The sequence below is a fragment of the Oryx dammah genome, unplaced genomic scaffold (assembly GCF_014754425.2).
Source record: "Oryx dammah isolate SB20612 unplaced genomic scaffold, SCBI_Odam_1.1 HiC_scaffold_25, whole genome shotgun sequence".
Classification (NCBI taxonomy): Eukaryota; Metazoa; Chordata; class Mammalia; order Artiodactyla; family Bovidae; genus Oryx; species Oryx dammah.
The window spans coordinates 70,076,279-70,101,250 of record NW_024070209.1 but is presented as its reverse complement, the minus strand read 5'-3'; the positions used below and the strand labels follow the sequence as shown (position 1 = coordinate 70,101,250).

The 24,972-nt window shown below is 38.1% G+C and overlaps 1 protein-coding gene, 3 non-coding genes and 1 pseudogene across 4 annotated transcripts in view; 4 read left to right on the top strand and 1 right to left on the bottom strand.

The window, feature by feature from the left end:
* Window positions 1-23,392, top strand: part of WDR43 (WD repeat domain 43) — a 37,762-nt gene extending 14,370 nt beyond the window's left edge. Inside the window, exons 4-18 of the mRNA XM_040224157.1 lie at window positions 3,350-3,470; window positions 4,245-4,384; window positions 5,612-5,714; window positions 6,248-6,312; window positions 8,867-9,038; window positions 10,576-10,662; window positions 11,564-11,695; window positions 13,293-13,424; window positions 15,780-15,866; window positions 16,455-16,486; window positions 17,538-17,601; window positions 19,624-19,737; window positions 20,238-20,307; window positions 21,632-21,681; window positions 21,783-23,392. Coding sequence (XP_040080091.1) covers window positions 3,350-3,470; window positions 4,245-4,384; window positions 5,612-5,714; window positions 6,248-6,312; window positions 8,867-9,038; window positions 10,576-10,662; window positions 11,564-11,695; window positions 13,293-13,424; window positions 15,780-15,866; window positions 16,455-16,486; window positions 17,538-17,601; window positions 19,624-19,737; window positions 20,238-20,307; window positions 21,632-21,681; window positions 21,783-21,974 — 1,561 coding nt within the window. The 3' untranslated portion in view covers window positions 21,975-23,392. The remainder of the gene's footprint in view (window positions 1-3,349; window positions 3,471-4,244; window positions 4,385-5,611; window positions 5,715-6,247; window positions 6,313-8,866; window positions 9,039-10,575; window positions 10,663-11,563; window positions 11,696-13,292; window positions 13,425-15,779; window positions 15,867-16,454; window positions 16,487-17,537; window positions 17,602-19,623; window positions 19,738-20,237; window positions 20,308-21,631; window positions 21,682-21,782) is intronic.
* Window positions 2,166-3,083, bottom strand: LOC120851786 (annotated as a pseudogene).
* Window positions 3,876-3,960, top strand: LOC120852354. Its single transcript, XR_005718534.1, has one exon. It is a non-coding gene; the product is annotated as a small nucleolar RNA SNORD53/SNORD92 (small nucleolar RNA).
* LOC120852352 lies at window positions 11,145-11,222 on the top strand. The gene has a single exon (XR_005718532.1). It is a non-coding gene; the product is annotated as a small nucleolar RNA SNORD53/SNORD92 (small nucleolar RNA).
* Window positions 11,893-11,968, top strand: LOC120852353. The gene has a single exon (XR_005718533.1). It is a non-coding gene; the product is annotated as a small nucleolar RNA SNORD53/SNORD92 (small nucleolar RNA).
* Window positions 23,393-24,972: the final 1,580 nt, after the last annotated feature.

Genomic DNA, 24,972 nt, shown 5'->3' with positions numbered 1-24,972 from the left:
TGGAAGACAAGCAGAATCTCAATACATTTACCATGCATGTCTTCCAGGGTCTTTATTCTGTCCTCACAGTTGATTAATAATTTGAAGATACAGACTTTGAGTTGGAAATAATCTCCCCCAGGATTTTGAAGCATTGGTTCATTTTTTTTTTTCTTCGCTTTCATTGTTAATTATGCTTATACACTGAAATATTCTGTGTTTTGTTTATTTTTTTCTTTAGTCAGTGCATTGTGTTGGCCCTTGAGGGACTGTTTAGCCTGGGAATTCATGATCTTCATTCTTGTACTATAGATCTGATAATTTAATTCCCGCTTTCTCCTTTCTCTTATACTACATACTGTTATTCAGATATTGTATCTCCTGGACTAATCCTTTAAGTTTCTTACTATATTCTCATTTTAACTCTTTTGTCTTTTCCTTCAGTTACCTGGGAAATTGCTTCAATTTCACCTTCTAAGTCTTGTATTGAATTTTTAAGTTCCTCAAACTAAATTATTAACTTCTGGGAGCTATTTTATGTTCTTTGAATATTTCTTTTTCATTCTGTCGTGCTTCTTTCATGCCTATAATATTTTCTAATTCTCTGAAGTAGTGCAAGATGTAAGTTTTTTTTTACTTATCTCCCTCTTGAGGATGTGTTTTGATTTTTGTTTGGTTTCTTTCATGTTAAAGACATTCTTCAAGTGACTGGAGATCCTTGACTGCCTGTTGTTTTTTGAAAGTGAAACATTAAAAAGCTGCTTGGAAAGCCCGTGTGGGTGTGTGGCTCAGTGCTGGGCTCGTTTGTCGAGGGGTTGGGAGGCCTTCAGAGTTGGTATTGTAGGTCACTCCTCTGGAACCAGTCACATTTCCTATTGCTTTTCCATCTTTAAAGTGCACATTACGCTACTTGTGTCTACAGGTCTGATTTAGTGGGTCTAGGTTGGGGCTTCAGAACTCACACAAATTCCCAGGTACTGCTGATGGAGGGAGGTTAACACGTGAGGCTGCAAAGCTCTTAATGGGGAGGCAGGCGGGCTTTGGTGGTGTTAGCTCTGTGTGGTGAAGTAGATGCAGAAGGCTTGTCAGGATGGTGATCATGTCTTTTTTTTTCTTTGAAGTCTCTCAATTCAGTGACCAGATAGTAAATAAGGAATATAGGTGAGTGCTGAAGCTGTGGGATTTGGTGAAAAATTGTCAAGAATGTTTGGTACCAACGAGGGTAAAGGAAAAGTTCTTGCTCATTATTGCAGCATTTCTTTGATTGTTGGTGAGGTTGAGTTTTTCACGTTAACTGTCAGGTTGCCTTGCACAGACTTCTCATTGTGGTGGCTTCTCTTGTGGCGGAGCACGGGCTTTAGGGCTCTTGGACTTTTGCTTCAAGGCCTGTATTTTCCCAGACCAGAGATTGAGCCCATGTCCCTGCATTGGGAGGTGTGTTCTTAACCACTGGACCACCAAGGAAGCCCTTGTTTGTCTGTTTTGATTTTGAGTTTTTTTTTTTTTTTAATCAAAGAGTTCTTTCTCGTTCTAAAAATGCTTATTTGGCTACACCGGTCTTAGTTGCAGTATGTGGGATCTAGTTCCCTGATCAGGGATTGAACCCAGGCCCCCCACATTGGGAGCATGAAATCTTAGTTACTGGTCTACCAGGGAAGTCCCTAGGAGTTCTTTTTTGAATATGAAGAGATATTTCTATATTCTGAGTATTAATTCTCTTTTTAAATTTTAAATTTATTTTTTGATTGAAGGATAATTGCTTTACAGAATTGTGTTGGTTTCTGCCAGGCATCAACATGAATCATACATATACATATGTCCCTTCCCTCTTGAACCTATCTCCCTCCCCATCCCACCCCTCTAGGTTGTTACAGAGCCCCAGTTGCCTATATATTTTTTATATCTTTTTCCCCCAGGCTTTTGCTTTTAATTTTTATGACTTATTTTGTGGTAAGAAGTTCTATTTAATTAAATTTGTTTTTTCTGATTCCTTATTTGTAATTGCTTTGGAAGGCCTTTTCTAACCCCAGAATTATAAAAACATTCTCATAAATATTTCTTTATTTTTCATCAGTTTTGATTTAATTTCTAAAGTTCATTGTGTATTTTAAGAATCTAATTTTGTTTTTCCTTTTTTTTTTTGAAAAGCACTTGTTATTGTTTAATGAATTTCCCAGCATGTCACTTCAAGCTACCAGTACACAAGCTGCACCTATACCCTTAATCTTCTCCTCAGCTCTTCTGCTGAAGAGTTTGGCCTTCACAAAGACAGACTGCCTTGGGAGCTTTCCCTTCCCCAGAACTCTGTAGTAACCTAATCACACCACATCAGTGATAGGAGCAGCTCCAGTCTTGGTCTTGGCAGCATTTACCCGTGTCTGTGTACTGACCCAGGTCCGTAATTTATCATGGTTGATAGTTGGGCAGAAACCCTGGTTCCTCTTTAAGTGGTACTGCCTCATACTGGCTTTCCCGAAGTATCTTGGGTGATGCTTTCTGAAGGTGATTCTGCGGTGGCACATGCCACCAGCATTACCTTGGCCTTCTGTGTGTTTCCAGTGTTTGCCGAGGCGACTGTGGCCATGGCTCATGTGGCTCCTAAGTTTCAGGTCTTCCTTAGTTTGGATGCATGTTGGCAGCCTAGATCAAAAAGAGTAATTTTGTTTTTCTGAATGAGTTATTTGACAGTTCCAATGTGACTAGCAGAGCAATATGTTTTCCACTTTAGAATTAACCTTTTTTGGTAGGAAAATTGCTGCTGTTATTTCTTATTATATAAGTGAATAACCAGGCCAAGCTCCTTGTTGCTTATAAAAGTTTGTTAACGTGTGTGACAGTCTGCAGACACTCTTGCTGCTAATCGTATTTGTGATATTAGAAAGAGATCATCTATACCTAATTTATTTTACTCTATCAGAAGGGGGCATATCTGTGTGCATTTGGGGTAGAAATAGCCTTTTTGTACCATAGGTTGAGAGATCATTTGTGCTGCTAAGTAAATTCTCAACCTTTCAGAGAATGCAGGAACTTTGGAGGGAATAGAGGCTTTGCAGAGGTCCAGCCAGCATGCCCAGTTTCCTGGGTATTAATAAAATCTACCGCATGGATCACAGGATACACAGCTACCCATTATACACTCTCACAGCTTTTACTCACCCATTTCCTGGTACCTCTCCAGATTCTCTGTCCTGTTGGGGAGGCAGGACCTTGGAGATCTGTCCAGGGTTGGTTACTTGACTAAAGTTTCAGGGGATTGCCATTGGCCTAGAATCTTAAGAGGCATTTTTAAGGCCTGATTTGTTTTTTATTTTTGCCCTGAGTAAAGGTTCCTCCCCATTTACGGAGATGTTTTTATTTCTCTTCAATACAGCAAATGGAAAGGTGATAATAGCAGTGTCAGTTCCTTGTGTATCAGCCCAGATGGAAAGATGTTGCTTTCAGCTGGTCGAACAATCAAACTATGGGTTTTGGAGACCAAAGAAGTCTACAGAGTGAGTGAATCAAATAAGTCGTAAGCATAACAGTGGTCTGGAGCAAGTATGGAGAAAGGCAGGAATCTGAACAAGAGAATATTGTTTTATAAGATTTGTTACTTTGAAGCATATGAAATAGTAGATTTTTAATAGACAAAACTTAGCCTCCAAATCTGTTGAAATAAATTAGATATGTCTGTTTCACATGCATTGCAAAAATGAATATAAATGGAAGAAATGAGTAAATTTGAATGGTCTCTGTTGATAATTATAATTGTGTAATAATGATGGTAATTTTTAATTTCTAGCTTGCATCCAGTATTTGGTACACTTTTAGTATTTAAGGAAATTTAGAATTAACACAATACTTAACTGTGGAAATGTAGACTTACGATTTAGTGCACTTGGGTTACTGAAATTTTGGTGCTGTGATGATGCCTTAAAATTGTGGTTTCGACTCACTGAGAGTAACATGAAGACCTACAATTCCTTGGCTGTGTCTGAGCACCCAAGCACCGCTTTAAAATGGGTAGAATGAAGTGAGTCTTTAGGGTAAAGATGGAGGAAAAAAAAATTATGGGCTAGAGTCATGGGAGTTGGAAGGGACATTTTTAATGTTCAGCATTTTTCAGATGAAATTTTTTAAAGTGAGAGGAATATAGCACAAATAGTAGTCTGGAGCTCTGATTTCAGATATGTATTATCTATATTATTTCTGGTACATGTGAACTCTTAATTTTTGTTAACTGCTTTATATCCATCTTCTCCTAAATGAGATTTAACTTTCTCTAGCACTTCACAGGACATGCGACACCAGTTTCATCACTTACGTTCACTACTATCAGACCTCCTAATGAAAGCCAACCCTTTGATGGAATTACAGGTCTTTATTTCTTATCTGGAGCAGTCCATGACCGGTTACTTAATGTCTGGTATGTAGTCTTTTGGATTTGGGAGGTAACATTACCTTGAAGGGATTGGTCACATTTACATGGTTAATATAAATGATGAATATGAGATTGGCTATATTGTATCTAATGTTAGATTTACATTGACTTGTAATGAGAAATTGAGCCTGCCTAAAAATCAGATCTTTATGAGAAAAATTTAAGAGTGTTGCATTATAGAACTTCCTCTGTGCTTGTTTAAAGATACACTAGGTTGAATATTTTTGTGACTGGGCAATTTAAAAACCTTAAAAATTTTTTTTTTTTTTTTTTTAGAAAAATCTCTTATTTTGTTGAAAGAAATGACTACTGGATTAGTTCAGTAATGTCTGTTTGCTGGTGGTTTAATACACACATACATAGGTGATGAACTTACGTTAAATAACAGTTTATCGAACTCAAACACTTTCTCTGTAGGAATATCTTAGCCTTTTTCCTCTTAGGGATACTAGGCTTCACCTCAGCATTATTCTTGGGGGCCGTTTTAAACAGAAATCACCAACCAAAAGCACAGGAGCAAAAAGCGTGGCACTAAGCAGGCTGTGAAAAGAATCCTTAGTATGCAAGCTGCAGTAAAAAGGCAGCATTGCCTTGTTTAACCTCATGGGTGTTGGGTTGCTCATATTCTTCACTTCTCTGTGTGTACCTGTTAAAGACCATGAAATCACTGCAAATACTGATTTTGGGTCTGCAAATAAATTTTAACAAGTAGGCATATTCTCAAGTAAGGAATCAACAAATAATGAGGTAATTTATCTGTTTATTTCTGGGCTCTGTTTTCTCAATATTACTATGCTGTTAATTCTCCTCACATTAATCTATAAATACTGAGTGAACTCAGTCAAAATACCAACAATGTGATTTTAAAATTCAAGTGGAACTGCAGAGCACTTAGAGTAGCCAAAATGACTTTGAAAGAGAAGTTGGAGGACTCACTTCAAGACTTGGAAAGCCGTAGTGATCAAGAAAGTTGGCATTGCCATCAAGATAGACAAATAGGTTAGTGGAAAAGAAGGTTGCTCATTGTTTAAGTCTGCCACAAACACATTAATGCTTTTTCTTTTCCCATGCAACCATGTTACATGGTAGTGACACAAATATTTTGCTTATTTTTTAATTACCTTATTTAGCTTTCAAAAGATGAAAATGCTCTTTGGCCCCTTTTTTTCCCCTCCCAGTGTCTTGCCGTCTAAACCTTGGTTTATTATCTAGGCAGGTCCGGTCAGAAAACAAAGAGAAGAATGCAGTGATGTCTTTTACAGTTACAGATGAACCTGTCTTTATTGACTTGACTTTGTCAGAAAACAAAGAGGAGGTAAGTGGCTCGTTTTATTTTTATTTTTTGAGAATTTGTTTTTGGACTTCACAAATACTCTTTTTAAATCAGGGTTTTGACGATGTGATGGTTCAGGAAAGAAAGAGAATGAAGTAAAAAAAAAAATCTTAGACTGTTTGACATAACCATTGGGTTCTGTGTCGAGTGCTCATGAGGGCAAAGGACAGGGCGTGGTGGCGCTTTCAGTAATCCAGATTTGCAGGCCCGCCGGCTCCATGTTGTCAGCCAGTGCACTTGGCAGTAACTTAGTGCCTCTGAACCTCCAGGCTGCGTGGTCATTGACTGCGCTGTCTTCATAGTCTAAACTTCCGTTTATAAGCTTGACAACTTCTACTTGAATTGTTCTTTTGATGGAGGGATTATTTTTAAATTCAAAAGTTGTCTATCGTTACTGTTCTTATTTATCTCTGGTTATTATTTGAAGGGTGGAGAGGGTAGTCGGATTTTCATAAGTAATTTAGAGTAGACTGAAGTATATTTCCTATTAGAGTAATGTTACGTTTTTGTTTTAGCCTGTCAAGTTAGCTGTTGTTTGCAAAGATGGTCAAGTTCATCTTTTTGAACACATACTTAATGGGTAAGTAAGAAAGTTCTCAAGTCAGAAATTTATTTTCTTCCCGTGACTTGCTGCTGTTTATTTATACTCCCACCTCAGCCTTCTTTGCTTTGTTACTTTTCAGGTAGGTCATTCTGAAAGCTTTAATTCTTCATCTGTATGAATATATACATTCCCATGAAAACTTGAGTTTTGGAGTTGTGGCTTATTTGTTCATATTTGTGGTTAAAGAGGGTGGCTTTTTGTGCTGTGTATTTAGTAAATTTTGTTAGTTCTAACATAAATTTTAAAAGAAATTAGCTAGGTAGGAAAACTTTGTTGTGAGCTTTGGTGAAGCTTTAATTTCTAACGTTGATAGTGTTGCCCTTGTCACACAATGGCGGGTCAGCAAATGCTTGTATTCTGGTGGACAGAGGATGTTGCTGATGTTATGTATAGTAGTCATAGAACAGGAATCAGTAAATTATGGCCTGCAGGCTGCATCCAGTAGAGACCATATGTGGCCCCCACCAAAGCAAAAACATTTACTATCTGGCTCTTTACAGAAAGTTTGCCAACTCTTGCCATATGCTGTGAACATGGTCTGAGACTCAGTCAATGTGCATAATGATGTGAAACTTTAAAATGGTTTCAACTTTTTATTGTCAGTTGGTGGCTTCCCTCATAGCTCAGTCAGTAAGGAATCTGCCTGCAATGCAGGAGACCTGGGTTCGATTCCTGGGTCAAGAAGATCCCCTGGCAAAGGAAATGGCAACCTCCTCCAGTAGTCTTGCCTAGAGAATCCCATGGACAGAGAAGTCTGGCAGACTTTACTCCGCGGTGTTGCAAGTCGGACACGGCTTAGTGACTAAACTACCACCACCACTACCCTTGCTTTTACAGTAGGAAGTATGAAAGCAGTATACATTTGTTTTAAAACATTCAGGAGACATAGACGATTATAAAACCCAAGTCTCTGGAGCTCCATTGAGTTCCACTCCTTAGAGGTAGCTGTAAACCTTTTGGTGTGTAGCCCTCGAGGCCTTTGTTCACATAGTCATACGTGTGCACGGAACGTATAACTGAAGGCCCAGAAGAGGGCCACAGTAAGGACTGGGGCATTTCTTCTTGGGCAGTAGCCTACCATTAAAGGATTTTAAACTGATAATTGATGGGGTTTGACCTAAATTTTAAGACATTGCAAAGAGAATAGGCCATAGAAGGGTAAAGGCCAAAGCAGAGGCCAAAAATCCTGGGTGGAGATGGTTGTGAAGTTGGGAAACTAGGAAGAGAGAGTTGGAAAGCTAGTGGGGTGCTTAGAATTGGAGTTATTTATGGAGGATGTGTACTTACTGGTGATAAGATGTCTGTGGTGTGAGTGAGTGTGTGTGGCTGAGATACAGGGACGGATAAGGTTGTTGGAGGCAAAAGGCTTAGGACTGAGAGGGAGGGAGGGAGGGAGGGGGGGGGGATGTCAGAAGGATCATCCGTCTGCACGCTATGTGTGGAAGTCACCAAGAAAGGAATTCTTCAGCAGAATTGTTGGACAGAATGACAGTGAGCCACTCACTTCTTTAAGAAGTGCTGAGTGATCTAGAGGCCACTGGGTTAGGGTTAGCTGGTGACGACAGTTTTCCGTGGTTTTAGAGATGGTGGAAGAGGAGACTGCTTGTAGCAAATGTTAGTGAAGAACAAGGTGCACACTTAAGTCATGGTGAAGGGTCCTGGCACGAGGGTGTGGAGAGGGCTGCCGAGGTGAGCAGCCTGGAGCAAGGTGAGGGGAGCTCTGAAGTTGAGGATCTAATTTCATTTATATTTTACTGATTATTTTGCTCCTGGAAGTGTGTTGCAGAGGTCATGGTGAGTGTTCAGAGATTGGAAGCATTTGGAGATGGGCCTTACGGGAGTGGGGTGTGGACAGAGCCATTCGAGGCTGAAAGCTCATGGTGCTGACAGCACACTTGGGAGCTTTGGGGCCTGTTGTGGGGATAGAGCAGGTGTACCTCATGGCAGATTTTGGGGTGAGGTCTTGAATGTTGGCAGAGTGGGGATAGATGACAGAAACACTGGTGCTCTGGGGACCCTCTCACTCCTGGTGATGACACGGAGGCCAGTGGAGGATCCCGTTTCTTTACTTGACACCAGCTTCTGAGAATTTGTGTGAAATGCTGTTTCACATTTTCTTTTTTATATTTAATTAATTAGTTGATTTTGGGCTGCGCTGGGTCCTCATGGCTTTGTGCAGGCTTTTTCTAGTTGTGGTACATGGGGGCCACTCTTCTCGTGCTGTGCGGGCTTCTCATCGCGGGGGCTACTCTTGTTGTGGGGTGCGGGCTTCTCGTTGCGGTGGCTTCTCTTGTTGCAGAGCATGGGCTCTGTCGTGTCCAGGCTTCAATAGTTTCGGCTCCCGGGCTCTAGAGCACAGGCTCAGTAGTTGTGGCTCGTGGGCTTATTATTTGCTCCTTGGCATGTGGGATCTTCCTTGATCAGGGATTGGACCCATGTCCCCTGTATTGGCAGGCAGATTCTTGTCCACTGCATCACCAGGGAAGTCCTATTTTCACATTTTCTTATGTAATTGTTTTTCCATTTCTAGGTACTGCAAAAAGCCTTTGACTTCGAACTGTACAATTCAGATAGCAACACCTGGGAAAGGCAAGAAATCAACACCAAAACCTATCCCTATTTTAGCAGCTGGTTTCTGCTCAGACAAAATGTCATTGTTGCTTGTATATGGCAATTGGTTTCAGCCCACCATTGAGCGAGTGGTACGTAGATGCTCCTGAAGTAAAGTAGTATAACATCAGTACATCTCTGGTAGATGATGAATGTGAAAGGATACATTGCTCTGTTTATTGGAATACTTAAGAAGATGTCATATATTTCCCTTTAACTGAGGGACCTTTCAATGGGTGGTTTATTTTAACTTGTGAGAACTTTGGTTCTACAGTTGATCCTTAACACAGATTTGAACTGTGTGGGTCCACTTTTACATGGATTTTTTCAATAGTAAGTACTATACTACTACACCATCCAAGGTGGTTGAATCCACAGTTGCAGAACTATGGATACATTGTAAGTTATAAGTGATGAATTTTCGATTGCATGGAAGGTCTGCGCCCCTAGGCTCTGCGTTGTTCAAGGGTCACCTATTTTTACTTAACTCAGTATATCCAAAATAGCATTTTAATGCTGAGTCAATATAAAACATTATTTGAGATGTTTTGCTCTCCTTCCTTTATTTGCTATTATGTTTTTGAAGTCTGGTGTGTATTATTCACTTGTAAGCACATCTCACTTTGGGCTAGTCACATTTCAAGTGCTCAGTAGCCACAGGTGCGGGTGAATGTTGCCCAGTTACCCAAAAGATAAATAAGATTTCGTGGTAATATCATACATTGAATATTCCAAGTGGAAATGTGATAGGTGGGGCAACAATTTAAATTTTTTGATTACAAAAGTTTCTTGAGGACTTTTGGTGTGTAATTATGAGCATATCCAATAGATGAGGCTGTGAGAGAATATTTCTTGCTCAGGCAATCTGTTGTTGATTCGATTTAAAACTATTTGCTTACTTTTAAAAAACATAATACATGGATATGATATGATAAAAAGGGGAGAGAAGTGTCAAGCTGTGAACATAAGTCTTCTTACCATATGTGACTCCTTTAATAATCCCACTGTCCAGATGCAACCTGTTACCTGTTTGCTTGGTGTCTTTCAGATATTGATTGATGATGTAGATATAGGAAATTACCTATAACTTTAAAGCCTTATAGATATATAGGGGTTTTGCTGCATAAACCTCCTGTTTATTACTGTATCAGGACATAGAAATTCACCTTCGAGCCAGTGGTTGTCTTTGACTAGCCTGTGGAAGGATAGCAGTAGGAAATTTTAGGGTAGGACCAGTCTTTTTTAGCAGATTATTATTTACAAGGGCAATGAGCTGATAATATTTTCTTTAAAACCTGTTACATTTTAAATCTCAATCATAAAAAAAATCTCAATCTTTTGAAGCTGCACGTGTGAAAACTTTGAGCAGTTCATAACTAAGGAAAGTAAACATTATGTCTGCTCTCTTCAGAGATTATCCGTTTTCCTCAAATGCCCCCAGTCTGAATGATGATCAGTCTGAGTGACCAGGAGTTTTTTCTGGAAGCCTTCTATACCTTTTTGTATTTTTATAAATATGCACAAGTAGGCATTTCTTTTTCACTTTATTCTTACTCCCAGTTACTCTGTTTAACAGTTTATTTTCCCCCCTCTTCCACCTTCTGTCCCCCTTGAAAATCCTGTCCCCAGGCTTTGAATTCCAAAGAACCTCATATGTGTTTAATAAGAGATATTTCAAACTGCTGGGCCCCAAAAGTAGAAACAGCTATAACAAAGGTGAGTGCCTTGTATATTAGTTAAGAAAAAAGATATTTGAATTGAATCATTATGTAATATTATGTTTAGACTTTAAATATTATCTTTATCTGTGATCTTGTCTTAACTTTGTGGGATTAGGTTTTAGATATCAAGATTGTAAAACTTTATTCATTTCTGTGTTCTTAATTTGTTGAATGAATGAGTGCATAGGTGACTAGAAGTTGAAAACCTTGGATTTAATTCTTCCTCCTCTGTCCCCCCATGCAGTATCACTGAGTAAATATCAGATTTGTTGATAAATTATTTTCATCAGTTTCTGTACTTAAAAAGCAGCATAACTTTTTTGAGAGGATTGTTGTATTTCAGGGTGAAATAAAACCTGAATCCGTGATGGGGCTGGAATTAAATACCATATATAAAAGCATTATTGTGATGCTCTATTTTGAATATAATATGGCATCTACATGTAGACTTGTGTTTGGCAGTCTAATGACCAAGATATGCTATGATGACATCCATATGGTTTCGCTTCTGGCTGAGTTTCAGAGATGACACCTTTCTCTTGGCTGTCTGAGCATTTCTGGCAAAGATCAATTATTGAAGGTAGTAGTAAAATGGACAGCTTCACTGTTAATGTTTTTAAGTCATTGTGTCATTAGGTAATAGGTAGATTTTTGTTTTTCTTGATTCTTTCTCTCACCTGGTGTTGAAAGCTTTAAAACCATGAATGTTCAGATTGTACTTAAATGCCCATATTCAATTAAAATGTATCTTTAATTCATATCCTATGAGTTAGTTGTATTAAACTTTTCAGTAGAAAAACCTTTTAAAATCTGTCAGTTTTCTCACTGGGGATAAATCTTACAAGGACTAAAGACATAATTTCCTTTGTTGCATGCCTCCTGTTCCTGTGCAACAGGTGAGGACACCAGTGATGAATTCCGAAGCAAAAGTTCTGGTGCCCGGGATACCTGGTCATCATGCAGCTGTCAGGCCTGCTCCTCGACAGACCAAGGAAGTAGAGAGCAAGAGGAAATTGGGGGAAAAGGAGGTAATACAATCCTTCTGACCATTTTTGAGTTTGAAATTTAAGATGACTTGGGAGAATCTAACGGAATATATTGGATGGAGCCAAAGCTGAAGACTTCAGAAAATGGCGAGGACAAAACTCTGTTGACTAAAGAGGGTGCTTTTCTGGCCATTTGTTAATTTTTAGCTGTGTAAGGTAATTGTAGTTTAAACCAGGACTTGCTGTGATGATTTTCATTGGGTTTCGCATGTTGCTGAGTTCCAGTGATGCCTTTTCTCTTGGCTGTCTGAGCATTCCTGGTTGGTTTAGTGCTAGTTAGTCTTTAAAAGTGATCATCGTTATAATCTTTTAAAGCACTTACACATTTCATTTTTTTTTTGCAACTTTTAAAACCCTGTTATGGTTTACTGTTCTTGTCAATGAAAAGTCCTCTTTTTTGTCTTCCATTCACTTGTCACTCTTATCTAAATAATCTAAAATTTTAACTGTTTTTATCGTTAGAGAAAGGATGTTATGTTTCTTTACCTGATTTTAAATGTCTTGCTTTATTCATAAAAATTATCCCTCAATAACATGGTATCTGTATGTAAAAATAATGGCCAACTCTCTCTGGCCTGGCCTGGATCCAACCCTTTAATTTCATCCTACCTTTTAAAAATTGTTTTCCATAAAACATATCCCAGACAGGAGGCTTTACCAAAGCATATTTGTTTGTTTTGGTAATAACAGAACATTTGTATTTTGATTCATTTACCAAGAGGCTGGCAGAACATAGTGGTTAGATTTGCTTTCAGAAGGGATTGGTTAAGTACAAGTGAGTTTTTGTAGCAAATGAAAAATAGGGAGACATCTTATAAATTTTGGGGGGAACCTGTCTTTGTGCTCTTTTGATAATATTTGTTAGCAAGAGACTTGAGGTGGATGACAAGAGAAAGTTTTTGGGGGAAGCTTTTATAGAAAATTATAAAAGGGTTTTTTTTAATAAAAATTATAAATTATAAAAATAGTTTTTTTCTTAGGCCATAGTAATCAGATGCCAGATCCTTATCTTTTTTGAATCTTATAGAGAGATTTTTATGAATTACATTCTCAAATTGTGATTTTTCAGGTTTTTTCTTTCCCCCCTAAAATTTGTGAATTTGGACTATAGATATTACACTTGTGTGCAACATTGGCTTTATGGTGATGAGATTTTGTTGGAGTAAGAAAGAGCATGTTTGTGTTTTTCAGTGTTGAGTTGTGAATCAGTTAGAGCTTTTTGTCTCCTGAGACAGAAACAGAGTAAATTGACCAAACTGGTTTAAGTCTTGTCTACTGCTGCTGCTAAGTCGCTTCAGTTGTGTCCGACTCTGTGTGACCCCATAGACGGCAGCCCAGCAGGCTCCCCTGTCCCTGGGATTCTCCAGGCAAGAACACTGGAGTGGGTTGCCACTTCCTTCTCCAATGCATGAAAGTGAAAAGTGAAAGTGAAGTTACTCAGTCGTGTCCGACTCTGCAGATCCCATGGACTGCAGCCCACCAGGCTCCTCCACCCATGGGATTTTCCTGACAAGAGTACTGGAGTGGGTTGCCAAGGTCTTGTCTGGTGGAACATTAACTGGTCATTTATGTTCTGTAGGTTAGCATTGAAGAACGCCTGGGAGCCCTGGATATAGCTACAAAAAAAGGAAAGGACGACCTTCCACAGACAAATAGTTTTCCAGTTCTCCTCACACAGGGCTTAGAAAGTAATGATTTTGAAATTCTAAATGTAAGTATTATAGCAGTTTTTAAAGGAAATAAGATGGTTAATTTTTCTTAGAAGGCAATTGACAGCACATTTACAGAGTGAATAGTCATGTACTGTCTTGAATTTAATGTTTTGTGCGTTTAGTCAAATGTCTATCTCTTGGTGGCACTATACAGACAGTCACCAACCTACAAAGGGATTGAATTGAGTTATTTTGAACCTGGAATGCATTTTCTCATAGAAATATTGTTGTGACTTGTTACTGGGTTCTTAGGCTTTAGTTCACAAAAGCCTTTATAAACGTTGTGTAGCTGAATTATAATACTCAGCATTCTAGATCACAATTTATATTTTTTTCTGTAGGAAAATGCGTTCCTGAGTTTTTACTCTGGATTCCAGAAACTTATTTCCCCCTGGCCGTGAGAGGGGGCGGTGAGGTGGAACCTTGGCAATGGATAGGAGGTTTGAGGGAAAAATTCAAGAGGGTTGGGGGTATATAAAAGGGAGGCATTTGCTATTTTTGTGTTTGTAAGTTGGTGACTGCTTGTATGTTGCTTAATTCGGTCCTCTTAAATTCCAGAATTTGAAAGTGGTCTGTAGAGAAAATTTAAGTGTAAAAAAAATGGCTTTAAGCACTACCGGATTAGATTAAAGCAGGTTTACATTTGCTAAGTGCATTTGTTATTAGTGACTCTTAGTGCCACTTAGTATAGATGTGACTTGAATAGGCAACCCATGAATAATGTTTCTCTGCTTTATATTTTGATAAATGGGAATGTCCTATGTTTAAGGTGATTTTGTAAAATGAGGGGGGAAATCAGACATATATGAAAACCTAAAATTACTTTCAAAACAGTTTGTGAGTGTATATATCTCGGGAGGTCGATTTTAGTCTAACATGGTATAGAAACCTTGGTGAGGATTTGGTGAAAAATAAGCTACAGAAAACAGTTGACAGTGTTTTAAAAAATATAACTTATTTGCCATCATAGCTTACTTAATTGTGCTTTGAAAAATTCCTTAGTAGTACAAGTGAATCAGTTATCTTTTTTTTTTTTTTTAAAGAAACATCTCATAATAGTACAGTGGGCCACAGTGAACCCATCACTCAGTTTCAAAAATTATCAACACTAACCAACCTGTCTGTTTTATCTGTTTGCCACACTCCTCCCCAGGTTATAGTGAATCAAATTTCAGACCTATTATTTATTTCAACCACAAATATATTCCTGTTCAACTCTGACAATAGCAATTCTTTTTAAAAACATAACCACAATCTGTTATCACACGTAAAAAAGGAAATGGTGATTTCTTAAAATTATCAAATATCCAGTTAATATTTACCTCTGGCTGATTGTCTTGTAAACTTTTATTTTTTCTCTTTCTTTAAAACCATATTCCAACAAAATCCACACTTAGGGAAATACTGGTCCCTTGGATTTAATAAAAAATTAAAGCTTCTTTCTTGAAATGGCACTGTTAAGATAATGAAAAGGCAAGCCATAGGTTGGCAAAAAAAACGCAACTTATATATCAGACAAATAACTTATATCCAGAGTTTATAGAGCTCTTTTAACTCATTTGTGAGACTCAACTCAAGTAAAAACCAATTGATAAAGGTGTGAACAGATATTTCAATGGCCAGTGAGTGCATATAAAGGTATTAAACATCATTAATCATCATAAATGCAAATTAAAGCCACAATGAGATGACAGCTACATGCCCATTATAGCTTTATTAAAATGTAGAAAACAGTACCATCTGTTGGGGAGTATGCAGAGTAACTGAAACTCTCAGCAGTTTGGCAGTTTCTTAGGGACATATCTGCCATAGGAATGTGCCATTCCGTCCTTAGGCATTTACTGCAAGAACCAGTGTTCATCCAGAGACTTGTACAGGAGTGGTCAGGGCAACCTTATTTCTACCAGCCCCAAGCTGGAAAGAACCCTCGACATGCGAAGGGATCAACAAATCATTATCTAGCAGTGTAAGGAGTGTGTACTGCTTCATCAACAACGTGGATGAATATCAGACTTATGCTATGAGAAAGAAGCCAGGCAAAAAAGTACATACAACATGCTCTCATTTATATAGAAATTCTAGAAAATGCAAACCAAATATATAGTTCAGTAGTTGCCTGAGGGAGGTGGGTTGAACGGAAAGAGTCCAAGGAGTAAATGTCCTGATAACTTGCCGACTATACTTGTCTGATAGCCATAAGAAATGGTGCATTCTTCACTTAATCCCTACCTCTATTTGCTAAAATTCACTTGGTTCTTCAGTGTGTGGTTTTTAAAATCATTTTTACTGACTATTTCCTGTAGTGTCCTTAGTTTCTGAGTATGCTTATTTATATTTTTTTTCCCCCCTCACAGAAAGTACTTCAAACTAGGAATTTAAACTTAATAAAGAGAACTGTATTAAGGATGCCCCTGCATGCTGTTATTCCGTTGTTGCAAGAGGTAACTGAGTACACTTTTCATTCTAAGGTCCTAATGCTGTGACTCGAAGATGAAAATCCAGACATGGATTTGCAGTATGTAATGAGCAGGGTACTTAAGAGTGGGTCATAGACGACCACTAGATCTCCTCAGCCGAAAGTTTCCCAACCTTGATTTTTTTCTATATATTTAAAAAATTGAGATATAATTTACATACCTTTAAAGTGTCCAGTGTTGCACAGTATATTATCGACTGTACAATACAACTGCCACACCAAAAAGACAGCCTGTACCCATTAGTCATGCCCCATTTGTCCTTACTCCCCAGTTTCTGGCAGCCGCTGATCTATTTTCTGTCTTTGTGTCTATTTTGGACATTCATTCATAAATCCTAGCCTAGATTTTTTATCAGATAATTACTGTTATTTTAGGAATGTATTCCTAGATGGTGTTAAATTGGTCAAACATTTAGGAGTTAGGAAACAAGAATAATGATTTCCTAATACAGCTATGCTTTTCTTTTGGTTTTATGGATGTGTTTTCGTGTGAATTGATGGAGATTGGCTGGCTCTGAAGTACTATGACTAATACTGTTTTTCTTTTCCTCAGCTTACAAAGAGATTACAAGGACATCCTAATAGGTAAGATGTTTAGGCAACCTAGATTGCTTTTTTCTCCTTTCTTTTAGAAAACAACTTTATTATCAGGTCATTTAGTGGATTAATATTTAATGATTCAGGCCTAATTATGATGTGTAAAACTGGCCATTTGTAGAACTTGCTCAATCTCTGGTAGTTGCTAAAAGACACTATAAGGAAAAGATTGTATATAACTAAATCTTATGAGTCATCTTTTGTTAATTTGATGATTAAGTATTTAGATAGGATGTTGATGGCCTCCTTCAGGTGTGCCAGTGGTTAAGAACCCGCCTGCCAGTGCAGGTAGATATAAGAGATACAGGTTCAATCCCTGGGTCAGGAAGATCCGCTGGAGGAGGGCATGGCAACCCACTCCAGTATTCTTGCCTGGAGAATCTCATGGACAAAGGAGCCTGGTGGGCTACAGTCCATAGGGTTGCGAAGAGTCAGACATGACTGAAACAGCTTAGCACACACACAGAGGGTGTTGTTTTCTCAAAGATCTTAAGCTTGTACTATGGCATCATCAGTGTCTATAATGGATTTTTTCTTTTCTAAGTTGTTTTTACTGATAGACTCCATTAGACTTTGGAGCTCACAGAGGAAAGTTGAAGAGTTCATTAATTAGGGCCTGACTTACATTTTTGGCCTATGTTTGTCTTAATGCTGGTTTGGAACTCTTTCACTGTTTGTACCTTATGATGAATAGATGGGCTCAGATACATGAGCATAAAATGCAATGTCAACTGAGCCCAATTTACTGCCTTGGTATCAGCTAATTATGAAGTAAAACATTAGTTTTATATCTGGAATTGAATTATTTTAGAGGAAGGGGTTTTCGTCCTGTTGCCTAGTCCATCTTACTACCCCCTCCCTTTCCCAAGAGATTCCTATGTTACACAGACCTCAAATAGACCAAGTGAAAGAATGGAAGGACTGTCATATTCAATAGTGGTTTATTACTGGAGTCATTTTCTAGATCTTTATAATTCTGTTGTGTTTACTTTGGGATTTGTGAATATTAGTTGATTTGTTGTGTTTGGTTTCTTTTCAGTGCTATTTTAATGGTTCAGTGGCTAAAATGTGTGTTAACGGTCCATGCATCCTACTTATCCACAGTAAGTCTGTTCATTTGGTGGTGTTGAATAGTTTGGATTTGATAAGGATTATAAACCTGTGGCTTAACAAAAACCATCTACCCTTTAACTGTCAGCCGCTTCTTTTAAAGATTTTGTTTTTTCCCCAGGTGCAATATCATATTGTCATTGTTGTTACCTCTTATAAACTGGTCTTTTGTTGACCCAGATTTTAGAAGTAATATATACTGTAGAGAAGCTTGAAAAATGCAGAAAGGAGAAAAGATACATAGGAGCCTTCAGATGTTTTTCTATATACATAACCTGTTTAGCAGAATTATCTTTACGTTGTATGTATCTCTCCGCCTCCTGCTAAAAAGCTTAGTAACTTTTAAAAGTTTATATCCCCCGTGTTAACATGTCTGTTGTACATGCCTCAGGAGGCTAAATGGGTGGTTTGTGATAAAAATGATATAAATATTTAATACCTGATGTTTCGCTGGGGCTACTGTCAGCTCCTTAATACCTATACAGATGTAAGGGAGGGAGTGTAAAATCTTAAAGCAGCACCAGAAAAAAAAAAACAAGTTGTATTATTACCACATCATTAATTCAGTTACATTAAACTAGAAATAAAATCATGCAGTTGGCTTTTTCCTCCTTTTATTTGATTATCTAGCATCTTTCAGTAGGTTTTCTTGAAAGATTTTAATGGAGAGTTGAAAATTCTTAATTGCTCTTTAAACTATAGTTCTTCCTTTCTTAACACAGTTTCACTCGATTCTTGCCTGATCACTGTCCCTTGTTCTCAGGCTCCTTTTCCTTCAGTAGTTTGAGATAGGAAAGACTACTGGATAACCTGTTTTGAGTTGGGCAGTTCATTCTCTGTATGTCTGTGGTGATCTCTGTCATGAAGTGAAAATGGGGGAAGAGACAGGAAACAGAATGCATATTGGTTTTCCTAGCTTACAGAAGCCTTGGGAGATTGGGGGGTGGTGGTTGAGTGGCATGGTGATGGGAATGGAGAGATCACCACAAGCATAGTACAGCACTTACTTTGTGACCTTGTTGAATTGCTTAGAGGTGAAAAGAGCCTTAGGAGGACTTGAAATGAATCCCTTCTGGATTCAACCCTTAAGTTATAACTACCGGAATGGTAGTTGTATAACGTAGGTCAGGGCAAAATAGACTATGGAAGTACAGTATAGGGTAGACTCTGCAGCCCAAAACGGTTCTCTTTCCTCAGAGAACAATGCTTTTCTTCCACCTTTCCTTAATTTCTTCCTTATCAGGTATCTTTAAGCACTTTCTCTTAAGTCAAAGACTGCTAGGCATGGGGACTTTAGTAATGTACACACGCTCATTTTTATTGTTTAAAATTTAACATTTGAATGAAATATTCTTATTCAGTGTTGGATAGGAGGGCAAGTAAAGGCTAGTTAAAGGGCAAAGAGTGGGGTCCCTATTCCTACAGCTCTGGAGGGACGAATAAAATAATTTCCTGCTTTAATTTCTGAAGCATAAGTCAGAGGATTCATTAACAGGAAGTACATTTGAAATACTCTAAGGTCAGCTTTGTGGTCTGTCACTCTGTCCTGTGGGTCTCTGGAAGCTCTGAAAAGCTTCCTGTAGCTACTGGGTCCTAATGGTAGAGGTCGATCCTGTGATATCATCAGAGAGGAAGTTTCAGAGTGAAGTCCTTTTTAAGAAATATGTGGTTGAGGGTACTTTTTATTTAGTGTCTGCTTTATATTGATGTTTTCAAAAATAATATGATCAACACAAAGAGGTCCCACCCTACAGTTTGTCTTGCCTTGCAGTTTCTCCTGACCTTCTATCATTCTTTTTAAAAAATGTATTGTTTGTTTTTGCTGTTACTACAGTAAAGGCCTCTGAAAGTTTGAGATTTTGCTAGGCTATGTGATAGGCCACCACTGCCGCTAGAAGTGCAAGCATTTGCTGGGGGCTGAATATGCAGACATATGTGAGCATGACTTCTGTATTTGTTATCTATGTTTTGTTATGATAGTGTCAAAGTATCGTTTTTATTGTCATCTTTTTTAGTTGCCTGACTTGGTACCCCAGCTGGGGACACTGTACCAGTTAATGGAAAGCAGAGTAAAAACTTTCCAGAAGCTCTCCCACCTTCATGGAAAGCTCATCCTTCTAATCACACAAGTGAGTAGATCAGATTGTTTTGTGCTAAACATTTGAATGTGAGAGTAATGGAGAGAGGAATAAGGATTGTTTGCCTGACTGTTGAAAGTGCCCTATTTCAGTTAAAACAAAAACTGGTAGATGAAGATCTAATTTTTAACTAGGCAGTGTTATGTACTTGATAGAAAGTAAGCTTTGTAGTACCTGTGTCAACTTTAACTCGTCACCGTCAATGTTTCAGTTGTTAATATAGTTAGAATGGTTGTGGTGCTGTGAACAAGAGTCGCAGGGTATTGCTACAGCTTTTTGTCACAGAAGGAAATCTTACCTTAGAAGCATTTTCAGCTTACACAAAGTAATTCTTTCTTGTATTTGATGCACTTGCCTTTTGTCTGGTATTTGAACTACATCATGTTAAGGTCATCCATTACAGTGGCTGAGAGTGTTTACTGTTGGGGAAGTTGTGTGATACTTGAGATAAATTTACGTTCCACTTCACAATAGCACTTGATTATCTTCAGGTTACAGCGTCAGAGAAAACAAAGGAAACGACTTGTCCTGCTCAGAAGGCAAAGTTGGTGTATGAAGAAGGTAAAGACTTAGGGTCTATGCTAAACAATTCCTTTTCACATTGACTCAGCTCTGTGATTTGGGAAGAAGATGGTGCTTTGGCACACCTTCCCTGATAAAACGGACAAGCCCTTGGCGAAACCGGCAAAAATGTGATCAAATGAAAGAGAGGGCACAGATATAGTAACAACAAAGAGCGTTAGGTATGGAAGAGATTTAAATAGAAGGACACCATGAACAGCCATGCAGATGCAGAAAACCTGGATGGTATAGGTAATTTCTTGGGAAGCTTCAATGACCAAAATTGGCTTGGAAAGAGAAACCTTGAAGTAATAGTTTTGAATTTACTTAGTCAAAATCTTGCCTCACAAGGTACCAGACACAGGTTTTATAAAGGAATTTTATTAGTCTTTTAAGGAACAAGTCATTTTTGTCATATACGAATAATTCAGGCATATTATGAATCAGAACCAGAAAAATGTAGTCAAAATAGCATTTTAGGCCATCCTCAAATATCCTAAGTTGCAGATTAATTATATAAGTAAAGTCATGTTTCGTTGCCAAGTAGAATGTATTATAACATGATTTAGTGTCAAGAAACCTTATCACTGTAGTTATTACCACATTAACAGATTACCATGAGCACTATATATTAAGCAACCTAGGATTTTAAGTAAGGAAGTTTCCTTAATAAATCTACATCAGACATAAAGTTTAGAAGCATTCCCATAAAGTCATTAGCAAGACAATAGTGTACCTTTTATTACTTTTGGATATCCTGACTTGTACTTTATGAAAGAAATGAATTCTAGAACATTGGACCTTGTAGTAGTTATTCTTCTCCACATAGAAAATACAGCAGAATCTGCAGTTGCACTGTTATTAAGATATGCAAATAGGCAAGCTTACTGGATACCGAGATCTAGCAAAAAAGGAATTGGTAGCATTATGATGTCCCAGTAATGTATGTCCATAATGTCCCATTCAGAAAATGTATTAGGAAAAAAGATCCCTTTCATAGCAGCATACAAAACTATCTAGAAATACCTTTAAGAAATGAAGCAAAACCTTTATAGAGAAAGCTATAAAACATAACTGAAGAACATAAAAACATACCTGAATTAATTATACTTTTTGTGATCCCACCCTTCCTCCCCGCTTCTGTTGAGATATAGTTGGCCTAACATCGTGCTCCTTTTAGAAGTATGACATAATCCTTAGATGGAGGACAGCTAAATAACATCTCTAAAAGTAAATTCAGGAGTCTGATTCTGTTTATTAGCTTTCAGTGCTATGCCCTTTGCTTTGATCACAAAATTAAAACTAGGTTTCCCTCTTCTTACAGAATCTTCGGAAGAGGAATCTGATGATGAAATAGCAGATAAGGATTCTGATGTGAGTAATTTGTTTCCTGGTACATAAATATGCCCTATATCCTTGTACTCTGTAAGAACGAGGCCTTCAGTCATGCTTTCTTTGCTTACTGTTTCCACCAGGATAATTGGGATGAAGATGAGGATGAGAAGGCAAGTGAAAAAGATGAGGATGTTGATGAAGAGAATGAAGAGGAAGAAGGGGATGATGAAGACAAAGATGAAGAAAATGGTGAGGACAGAGATGTGGCAAGTGAAAAGGAATTAAATGGAGATTCTGATTTAGACCCTGAGAATGGAAGCGAAGAAGAATGAACAGAAGAGAGCAGGCCAGACGAACTGTGTGAACTGGCTCACCCCACCCACTGCTGCCGAGTTCTCCCGGGAGCGCTGTCTCCGACAGACGCCAGGGACCGCCGCACATTTCCAAGTTCCTAACAGTGGCTCCTATGCCACTTCGCTGTCCTGAGCACCCCAGACCTAACTGTGTAAATAAGAGAGTTTCATTCAAGTGTTAATAAACTTTACACAGTAAATAGACACATTTTCTGCAATGTACTGACATGAGTGTCCAATATATGGTATATTTTTATAATATGATATCCTAGTATGATTGGATATGCCAAGAATTGACATAAATGAAAAGACATTTCCCACGTAGGGGTTCAAGAACTGGACTTTAATGAAGGAGTCAGCTCCTATCTCAGGTTGATATCTTTCATCACATCCTGATACAAAGCAGCACTAGAGAAACAATTTTAATTTGGTACATTTTCATAAAACATGAAGGGATAAACTAAACACTGGAGTAAAAATGATTGTGATTAAAAAAATAATAATAAAATCACCAGTTTTCCTAGCTTCTCAACTGTGGTAATCTGATTTGAATCAGATTGAATATTTGGAGTGCTTCCCCAAAACAACCACTTATTTTTCAAGCTGTCATGTGAAATATTTTTTTAAAATACACAGAAATCATGATGATTAAAAAGTAAAGAATTAGCCATATTAAGGATTTTTCTTGACTGCAGGTTGCCTGTAAAGAATCATCAGTGTGTAGATTTAGAAGTACTCATTACCTGCAACCTTTTAAAAGATTCAGTTACAGCTGCTTTTGAAGAGGTTTTCATTTTTATTTAAACTACTAATGGATCAAAGAACAATTGTTTATTTTTTTCTCTTTGGTTTTAGATATTAATGACCTTGTTGGAATTTTTTTCCAAAGAAAATATTTTTATAATTCCATAATTTAATGTGTTCCTTTTCATCACCCACTCTTGGCAGTGTTAGGGTATGTTTACCTTAAAATAAATCTGACTCAAGATTTTTTATGTATGTATAAAGAAGTATTTTGTGTGCTATAAAAGCCTTTTCAAATTATCAGTAACTTTTTTTTTTTTTTTTTTTTTTAAAGAATGAGCCAGTATTTACTCAGTGCTCTGTAGGGAACATGCAGATGGAAGCTCAACTCTTAAGAAAGGCCTGGGGAGATGGGTTTATTTTTCCCACCTGTGAATATGTAAAACATAAAACCATTATCTCTGAGGGACTTCTCACTTCGGTGGCAGATTTCCGTGCTCAACTAGTGGAGCTGGAGCTATACAAGTATCTTGGGAAAGTTAGAGTCAGCTACTGGTGTAATGTATAGTTATATTTGTCTATAAATGGAGCTGTTTATGGCAATTTAATACCATTCTCTTTGTAAAGTGAATAAATACTCATCTTTACCCAGTGCTTGTCTTGTGGTATATGTAGGGGAACACAGCTACAGGTTTGGGCTTGTGGTGTGAAGGTTTTTTTAAAAAGGGTCTTGTTCCACTAGCATTAATAGGCACATGCTTTCACGGCTTTTTGGATAATCTAGAATTTGTATCAAAGTGAAGAAACTAAGAACTTTCAGAAGCCAGTGGTGTCTCCTTGATCCAGTCCCACCTGGCCGGGCCGTGCTCCTGCAAGACCGATGGTCGAGGGCGCATGTGGTCATGCGTCAGGCCCTGCTCAGTGGTCTGAGTCAGATTTCCTCTCGGCCCTAGAGAACTGTGGTGGATGCTCACTATTTCTTGTTTTAGACAAATCCAGAGTTAAGTCCCAAACTTACGAAGACTGTTTCCTAGTTTCAGAGTATTCCGCTCCTAATCCAGTCAAGAGTTTTGAGGATGTGGTGGTGTCTTTTTTTTTTTTTTAGATTAATTTTTCTTAGCTTTTTTATTTTGAAAAATTAACCCTCTGCCCTTGATCAAATCAAGGATCACATACCGTATTTGGTTGTCATTGTTTTGTTAATCCAGAATATTTCCCCTTGTGTGTTTCATGATTTTGATATTTAAGTAAACCCACATAATTTAAACTGTTATAGAATGTCCTACATGTCCTTATAAAATGTCCTTATGATTAGATTCTTGTTCAAATGTTTTTGGTGAGAAAACTAAATAGGTGACAATATTTGAGATTAATTTGTAAAAATAAATTCTGGGTATGGATGAATGTATTCGATGAAAGTAGATGTGAGGCTCTAGGTTTGGGATTTTTGAAGCCCTTATGAGGGTCAGAAATGGGATCTATGTAGTGAGGTCATTTTGGGTACATTGATATATATATGTATATATTTTATATGTACACACATGAAGTCTCTCAGTCGTGTCTGACTCTTTGTGACCCCTTTGACAGTAGCCTACCAGGCTTCTCCATCCATGGGATTTTCCAGGCAAGAATACTGGAGTGGGCTGCCATTTCCTTCTCCAGGGGATCTTCCCAACCCAGAGATCGAACCCAGGTCTCTTGCATTGCAGACAGACGCTTTACTGTCTGAGCCACCAGGGAATCCTGGCTGTTACAATTTTTGTGGAAGTGAATTCTCAGCAGTGTCCATTTAATCACGTAACATACCGATCGCCTACTCTCAGGGATTATTTAGTTGCTTTGTTTATTGTCATTCAGTTACATGATACAGAGCTGACATTCTATCAGAAAAGTAAAGGGACTTTCCTGGTGGTTCAGTGGTTAAGAATCCACGTGCCAATGCAGGGGACATAGGTTCAGTCACTGCTCCCGGAGGATTCCATGTGTCAAGGGGCAACTAGACCCATGGGCCACAGCTACTGAATCTTACATGCTCTAGAACCCTGTGCTCTGCCACAAGGGCAGCCACTACAATGAGAAGCCCGTGTGCTGCAACTAGAGAGTAGCCCTTGCTTGTTGAAACTAGAGAAAGCCCATGAGCAGCAGCAAAACGCAGCCAAAAATAAAAAAATTTTTAAAAGCAGTAGACAATATATGACGTGTAAGGTATGAAGAGGAAGTAATTCTATTTAGT